The 8759-nt window shown below is 39.5% G+C and overlaps 1 protein-coding gene and 1 non-coding gene across 2 annotated transcripts; one reads left to right on the forward strand and one right to left on the reverse strand.

The window, feature by feature from the left end:
• Window positions 1-4256: 4256 nt before the first annotated feature.
• On the forward strand, window positions 4257-6027 carry LOC127129769 (uncharacterized). The gene is made up of 2 exons (XM_051058896.1): window positions 4257-5328; window positions 5861-6027. The coding sequence occupies exons 1-2, from the start codon at window positions 4257-4259 to the stop codon at window positions 6025-6027; spliced, it is 1239 nt and encodes a 412-aa protein (XP_050914853.1).
• A 2359-nt stretch (window positions 6028-8386) lies between these two features.
• Window positions 8387-8493, reverse strand: LOC127133337 (small nucleolar RNA R71). The gene has a single exon (XR_007807320.1). It is a non-coding gene; the product is annotated as a small nucleolar RNA R71 (small nucleolar RNA).
• Window positions 8494-8759: the final 266 nt, after the last annotated feature.

Genomic DNA, 8759 nt, shown 5'->3' on the forward strand with positions numbered 1-8759 from the left:
TTGGTCTTGCTTTTTCAATTCGAAGTTCCTTGAGCAACTGTTTTAACCAAATAAGTTCACATGTTGTCATTTCCATGGCCTTATACTCTGCCTCGACACTTGATCTTGCAACTACGTTTTATTTCTTACTTTTCTAGGATATAAGATTTCCTCCAACAAGTACACAATACCCAGAGGTGGGTCGCTTATTGTAGATGTTTTGATTGGCTACATTTTGTGTTAAAACACTAACTGTACTCTGATGTCTTGACTGATGTCATGACATGCTTGAGTAGTATGTTGCAGGATTAGCTAATACAGGATTTACTGAATGTCAAACTGGATGTTATGACATTCATCCCTGACAGCAGATACTGAACTATAGAATAGTTGGTTTTTCTGTTATAGCTCAGTATTTATTTCAGTCTGTTTTTCAGGAGAATAACAGACCTGGCACATAGCCTATTGTCTGAATGTCAAACTGAATGTTATGACATTCATCCTTGACAGCAGATACTGAATTATAGGCTGGTTGGTTTTCTGTTACCGTTCAGTATGTATTTCAGTCTGTTTTTCAGGAGAATAACAGACCTAGCATATGGCCTATGTTCTGGACGTCAAACTGAATGTTATGACATTCATTCCTGATAGCATATGCTAAAGTGTAGGCTAGTTAGTTTTTCTGTTTCAGTATTTTTCTCAGGCTATTTTTCAGGAATCTAACAGCTGAGCTAAAATCCAGGAAACTAACAACTGAGCTACAATTAAGAGGCCTAGTATATAGCCTATTTGGTAGCACCCTAATATGTGGAAATTAGGTTAACTTGCTTAACCTTAATTTTAGGAAATACAAGTACAAGGCCCAAGTGCTGTATTATAAAAGGATGGCAATCCTACTTTCAGCAACTCAGGGGTTTGAAGCGTGAAGAATTTATTGTAACATCATATTTCACTGCTGTACTTTAATTGTGTTTTGTATTAGGTTTTATTTGTGAGCCAAGTAATTATCACCTAGATGATTGCATTGGACTAGGGTGTTCAGTGAGTTGTAATTGTTGTGTCACTCTAAGCTTTTAAGTGTGAGTGTTGTGTTTCTTGATTAAAGCTGTTAAGCACTATCAAGAGTTGTTTGAAGTATAACTTCGCCATTGACTTTAAACTAATTAAAGGTTGTAATCACTATGGTGATTGAGGGGGAGTGAGTAGGAACTCTGGTCTTAGTTTAAGATTGAAATTGCATTGGGTAGGTCTTAAGTGATAGGATTAAACAGTTGGTTTAAGTCCTGAATTAATACTGCTTATAGTGGATTTCCTCCCTGGCTTGGTAGCCCCCAGACGTAGGCGTGTTTGTCACCGAACTGGGTAAACAATTGTCTGTGTTATTTAATGTCCTTTACATTTACGTTCTACATCATTCTTGTCTGCGCAGAATTGGATGTCATAACATCCAGTGTGACATCGATAGTCTGTTACTAAAATTTCAATTGGCATCAGAGCAGGCACCCTGCCTGTTAATTTCTGGGTGAGATCTAGGGACGTTACTTTCTAGTACCATGGACAAGGATGTAGGATTCTCAAATAGACCACCCATGTTGGATGGTTCTAACTATGATGACTGGAAACCTCGTATGATAGCCTTCTTGTGGTCTCTGGATAACAAGGTCTAGAGAGTTGTCAACAAAGGATGGGAACATCCAACGAAGACAGGCAAAGATGGAATTATTATGCAAATTCCTGAAGAAGAGTGGGACAAAGAGCAAGATGCATTAGCCCTTGGAAACTCTAAGGCCTTGAATGCACTGTTCAATGGGATAAATAAGAACATCTTCAGACTGGTGCATCACTGTGAGCTGGCTAAAGAAGTTTGGGATACTCTCAAAACAACTCATGAAGGTACCTCCAAGGTGAGGATGTCTAAACTTCAGATGCTGACCACCAAGTTTGAAAATCTGAGGATGAAAGAGGATGAGACTATTCATGACTTCCACATGAATATTCTTGAAATTGCCAACACTTCTGGTGGCTTAGGAGAGAAAATGTCTGAAGAAAAACTTGTAAGAAAGATTCTCAGATCATTGCCAAAGAGATTTGCCATGAAGGTCACTGCTATAGAAAAGGCTCAAGATATCTGCAATATGAAGGTTGATGAGCTTATTGGTTCTCTCCAAACCTTTGAAATGGGCTTGTGTGAGGATGTTGAAAAGAAAAACAAAAGCATAACATTTGTATCAAATACTGAAGAGGATTCAGAAGAAGGAAATATTGGAGGTGATGAAAGCATTTCAGAAGCTATAGCCATGCTTGGAAGACAGTTCAACAAGTTCATAAAGAAGGTTGATCAAAAGGGCAGACCTAATGTCAAGAACTCTTCATCTGACATCAGTAGAAGATCAAAATCTGAAGAAAAGTTCAACCAAGGCAAGGGAATCCAGTGCCATGGATGTGAAGGTTTTGGTCACATTAGAGCTGAATACCCTACCTTCCTCAAGATGCAAAAGAATGGACTATCTGTCACCTGGTCTGAAGGAGACTCTGAGAGTGAATCTGAAGGAGAATCTGCTAAACATGTCACTGCACTAACTAGTGTCTGTGCCTCTGATGATGACTCAAGTGGAGATGAACTTACATTTGATGAACTTGCTGCTTCATATAAAGAGCTATGTGTCAAAAGTGCAGAAGTGTGTATACAAGGAGAAAAGCAGAAGAAACTCATCAAGGAGCTGGAAGCTGAGAAAAAGAAGCATCTGACAGTCATAGATGGTCTAAATGGTGAGATAACTTTGCTGACCTCTAAGCTAGAACAAATGACAAAATCCATCAGAATGTTGAATAAAGGAACTGACACTTTGGAAGAGATTCTAAAGGTGGGACAGAAGTCAGGAACCATGTCTGGTTTAGGCTTTGTTAAGAAATCCTCAACTGAACTCAAAAGCTCAAAGGCTGAAGTTCAGAAAATCAAGCAGAAGTCACAACCAATGTCACAACATCAGGGAAACAGGACAAGTAACCATCAGAAGAAGAAATTTCAGAGATGGAGATGTCACTACTGTGGTAGATTTGGTCACATAAAACCCTTATGCTACAGGTTGCATGGTTATCCTAACCAGACCCCTCAAGTCAGACCTAAGCAGAAGGCGTCCAAGCATAATGCCCCCATCAAGAAACAACAATGGGTTGCTAGACTAGCTCACACATCTCTAAGGGCATCTACCAGAGAAGATTGGTATTTTGATAGTGGTTGCTCAAGACATATGACTGGGATGAGTAACTTATTGGTGGATATACAACCTCATACTACCAGGTATGTGACATTTGGTGATGGAGCTAAAGGAGAAATCAAAGGTGTTGGTAAGCTGGACTGTCCTGGAGTTCCAGAACTGAATAATGTGCTGCTAGTAAAAGGACTAACTGCTAATCTCATCAGCATAAGCCAACTATGTGATCAAGGCTTCAATGTACAGTTCACTAAGGAAGTATGTGTGGTGATGAATGGAGGTAATCAGGAAGTTATGAGAGGATTCAGATCCAAAGATAACTGCTATCTGTGGGAATCTAAAGTCTCAAACTACTCCTTAAAGTGCCCCTTAGCCAAGGAAGAACAGGAAGTGAAGTTGTGGCATGGAAGACTTGGACAACTTCATCTAAGAGGAATGAAGAAGATCATATCCAAGGAAGCAGTTGGAGGAATCCCAAATTTGCTTAGAGATGAAAGAAAAGTCTGTGGAAAATGTCAGATGGGTAAGCTAGCCAAGATGTCACATCCCAAGATTGGACATCCAAAAACATCCAAAAGCCTGGAACTGTTGCCCATGGACTTAATGGTACCTATGCAGATTGAAAGTCATGAGTTGTCCTCACCTATTAGTCCTCATCAAGATGGTGTAGCTGCAAGGGAGAAACAGAATTGTGTAGCATTATCCACTGCAGAAGCTAAGTACCTAGCATCTGGTAGCAGTTGTTCCCCACTGGTTTGGATGAACCAGATGCAGACTGAGCACAATGTCACTCAGAATGTCATGACATTGGATGCTACTCAGTTTGACAATTTAAGGGGCAAAGTGGGAATATGTCCTTCTGAGAAATTATAGCAACTAATGATGTTAGTTATTTCCTGTTTAATAATTCAAATTATTAAACATTTGAGAGGTTGCTCTGATTGGTCAACAAATAATAGATACTGCTCGTGCAACAAGCGTTACCTCTTCCATCGTTTCAACTTTCAGTCTCACAAACTTTCTCTCAAATAAACTTTTCATTTCGCCTCTAAGATATTCATCATGTCGCACCAATCCAACTCATCTTCCTCCAAGACCATGTCTGATTCCTCTAGCTCTGAATCATGCAACCCTAACAGGGAAGATCCTGTTGTTGACTCTGCGAATACCTCGCATGCAAGAAGACCTAAAGAAACTGTCTCAGGCTTCTCCTCAGCAATCGTGCTTGATGAACAAACCAGAGAAGGTTCCAGGTATGTTCACAATGCCATTGAAACTATGGTGACTGGAATACTGTCTGGTAATCATAAGGTTCTTGGGGTTTCCATTCCCTTAAACACTATTGTACCCGATAATGTTGCTTGTCAAGAAAATACAGTCTCCTTAGGAAAGAATGTCTCTGATGATGCTGAGCAAACTGATGCTCATAAGGGGTCAAATATTGACAAACCCCTAGATAATGTGGGTGGTGAGGAAGTCCGTGTCACTCATGATGTCAGTGACAACCCTAACTGTGATGCTGAAACAGTAGACCTGGAGGAATTTTCTGATAATGAGTTGTTGTCCTCAGTTGTCCCTAGCATAGCCAAAAGGGTTAGGACTAGGAGAGAAAAGAAAACAGTGGCGCAAAGGTCCCCCAGAAAGAAGATTGATGTGCCAACCTCTCCCAATCCAAAGGTGGCAGAGAGTTCCCTCAAGAGGAAAGGTCATGGTCCAACAAAATCTTGGAGCAAAGGGGTGCCCAATAAAAAGAAGACCAAGTCTGTTGTTGTGGAGTCTGACTCAGATGTTCCATGTGATGTCACTGCCACTCTGTCAAAGAAGAAGCCAACCACTAGCAAGCTTGCAGCTAGTGTCCCTGAGGTGCCAATTGACAACATATCGTTCCATTTTGCTTCTAGTGTAAATAGGTGGAAATATGTTTATCAGAAGAGGCTGGCTTTGGAAAGGGAATTGGCTCAGAATGTCCTGGAATGTAAGGAGATTATGGACCTTATTCAAGAGGCAGGTTTAATGAAGACTATGACTCAGTTCTCAAAGTGCTATGAGATGTTAGTAAAGGAATTTATTGTCAATGTGTCTGAAGAATGTGCTGATGGGAAGTCTAAGGAATTCAGAAAAGTATATGTGCGAGGCAAGTGTGTAAACTTCTCTCCCTCAGTAATCAACTTGTATTTGGGAAGGCCTGACGTAGCTCAACCTGAGCTTGAGGTGACTGACAATAATCTGTCAAGTCATCACTGCTAATCAAGTCAGGAAGTGGCCTCTCAAAGGTAAGTTGGTGGCCAGCAAACTAAGTGTCAAGTATGCAATGCTGCACAAAATTGGAGCTGCTAACTGGGTGCCCACCAATCATAAATCTACAGTGGCTGTAATGCTTGGAAAGTTCATATATGTTGTTGGAACCAAAGCCAATTTTGACTATGGATCCTATATTTTTGATCAAAACTTGAAGCATGCAAGAAGCTTCAGTGTGAAGGGGCCTATAGCCTTTCCTTCCCTCATATGTGGTATTGTGTTGAATCAATTTCCAAACATATTAACAGAGAATCAAGTGAAGAGAAGAGACATCCCTTTGGCCTTCAATCATAAACTGTTCCTAGGTACGCATGTTCCTGACATTGCCATGGCAACATGAGAGACATCAAGTGTTTGCAATCAACCAGGTAAAGCTGCTGTCATTGCAATACTCAAAGAAACGTGCAAGGAGTTAGAGGCAAGGAAGCTCAATTTGGAAAATTTGATTATCAAGTTGGAGATGACTGAAGGTGATGTGCTTGGTGAAACTGCTGATGTTGCAGAAGGAGCTGCAAGACAAGGTGTGATAACATGAAATAATATCACATTTTTGGACTCGATTTAATTAAATTATATTATTATTTGCTTCGATTTATTTCAGTTTATTCGATACTACTTGGTATTTTTCCTTCTATTTATCTCAGGTAGCTTATTTGAAGCATAAGTGAAAAAGGAAGAAAAGGGGGTGCAAAAAGATGAAGAGAAGCAAATTTCACTAAAGCCCATCCCAAAAATACAAGCCCATGAGCGCTGAGCCTGTGACGACCGTCACACAAGGTGTGACGAGCGTCACGCCCTGCTTCCTTGTGTTACGAGCGTAACACATGGTGTGACGAACGTCACACCACTCTCCTATATTTTTGGCTTCAGAAACGCAACAGAGGCACGTTGAAGCCTATTGTTCCGCTTGACTCTTGGAACGTGAGGATTTTACACGGAAAGCATTGGAAACCGTTACAAAGTAGACTAATATAAATAGTTACTTTTAGCCAACCCTAAAGCTCTCTCTTCTTCGTTCTCTTTTCGCTTCCGGCCGTGCAAGCATATTTTACAGCATTACCTTTTTACAGTTTTTTACTTTATTTGCAATTTTTATTTTCTTTTCCAGTCAATCTTTCAAGGACTTAATTAATTTTTCACACAATAGTTTCTACACCGAAAACTATTGTGTATCTTTTACTGGATCTAACCTTACGTTAGACCCTAGAATTTTATTCCTTCGCTTTTACTTTCCTGTCCGATTGAAGAATTCAAGAACAAATCCAACCGGTCTGTGGTGGAGTGTTCAAGATTGCTATTAATTATTCAGGTTCTTTAATTTATTGTTTGAATTTATATATGCTCTGCATTATTGTTTATTTATATTGTTTGCCTGAGATGGATTTATTTAAGCATGATGATTGTTTAGATCTGTTTAGCATGTCCGGCTAATTTATTTAGATATCGGTATGTAAAGTAAGCGGAATGAAGGAATCAAAACTAAGTTGGTTTAATTTCGCTTAAAAATAAAATCACTCTTTTTATGGTCTCAATTTACAGGTTTAATACCAAGGGTTTTTGTACGAGAGTAAAAGACTAAAGAAGTTAAAATCAATAGAACGAAAGTTTGAGTTTTTAACTGGACAGTGTAAATTGGACATTAATTCTAGATCAGGGCGAAAGCAATTTTTAGAGTTAATTAAATTCTAATCTTTTTCAAAAAGTATTTTTAAAAGTTAAATGTGAGGACGAGAGTTAAGCATTTGAGTTTAATTATATAATCTAAGTCAACAGAGCGAGAGTTTGAGACGAGGGTGTTTAAACGATTAGTATTTTCTTAAAAAGAGTTTCTATAGATTCTATTGTTTTCAAAAAGTGATTTTGGACTTAACTAATAAGTGACAGCTACGTTAATATAAAGTCATAGTCTATTCAACAGAGCGAGAGTTTGAGAAAAGACCTTTAATCAATAGTGTCTACTGAAAAGACTTATTTTAAAACCAAGAAACCAACAAAGACTTGATCCCCTAATTACGACGAACTACATACCGATATCCGCTTAATTGATATTTGATTTAGATCTTATTTTAGTTTTAACTTTTCCCCCAAATCATCAAAGTATCATCCGCCTTAGCTTTACGAAGTAACCTTAGAAAACGGTATATCGATTCATAAGTCCCTGTGGGATCGATATCTTTTAAAACTACGCGATAGAACTGTGCACTTGCAGTTAGTACCCCAATCGACTCATAAAGTCGCGATCAAGTTTTTGGCGTCGTTGCCGGGGACTTTTATTTAGTCGATATCGTAACTCTTCTGTTACGCTGTAGAGACTAAGGCAATTTTTATTTTCATTTCTCTCGTTGATTTGTATGCCACACACTCGCTCACAAGGCGAGCCGTTTTACTTACGAATCAACGACATTGAACTATATCTCCGAGTCTTACGACGAATTCGGGAATATCGTACTGCAAACAATCTCCCTCCTATTGAAGTGCCCGACCTCAAAAATCTTCTTCCTTCACCGATACCCGAGATGGCAGAACCAGCTCGTGCTCTTCGAGATTACGCCGCTCCATCGCAAGATGAGCCGCATTCGAGTATTGCTCCACCCGCAATCGAAGCAAACAACTTCGAACTTAAACCTTCGTTGTTACAAGCAGTGCAACAAAATCAATTCTCTGGAAATCTTACCGAGGATCCAAACCTTCATTTATCTGTATTTGTCCAATACGTTGATACTGTTAAAGCTAATGGTGTCACTTCAGAGGCAATTCGACTTCGTCTCTTTCCTTTCTCGTTAAGAGATAAAGCTAGAAGATGGCTTCAGTCTCTTCCTTCCAACTCAGTTACCACATGGAACGAGTTGAAGAAAGTCTTCCTTGCCCGATATTTTCCTCCGAGCATAACAGCTATGTTGAGAGCCCAGATAAATGGATTTAAACAGAAAGATAACGAGTCTCTTTTCGAAGCATGGGAAAGATACAAAGACATGATGAGACTTTGTCCGCACCATGGTTTAGAGGACTGGTTAGTAATTCATACCTTCTATAATGGTCTCTTGTATAACACAAGGTTAACAATAGACGTCGCCGCAGGTGGTGCACTTATGGATAAACCTTATGCCGATGCTTATCAACTTATCGAAAGCATGGCCCAAAACCATTATCAGTGGGGAAGCAACCGAACAATGGTAGAGAAACCTCAAACGAAAAGTGGCATGTACGAGATAAGTAGCCTTGATCATGTTAATGCAAAAGTGGATGCTCTGGCCCAGAAAATTGAAA

The sequence above is a fragment of the Lathyrus oleraceus genome, chromosome 3 (genome assembly GCF_024323335.1).
Source record: "Lathyrus oleraceus cultivar Zhongwan6 chromosome 3, CAAS_Psat_ZW6_1.0, whole genome shotgun sequence".
In the NCBI taxonomy this organism is placed as follows: Eukaryota; Viridiplantae; Streptophyta; class Magnoliopsida; order Fabales; family Fabaceae; genus Lathyrus; species Lathyrus oleraceus.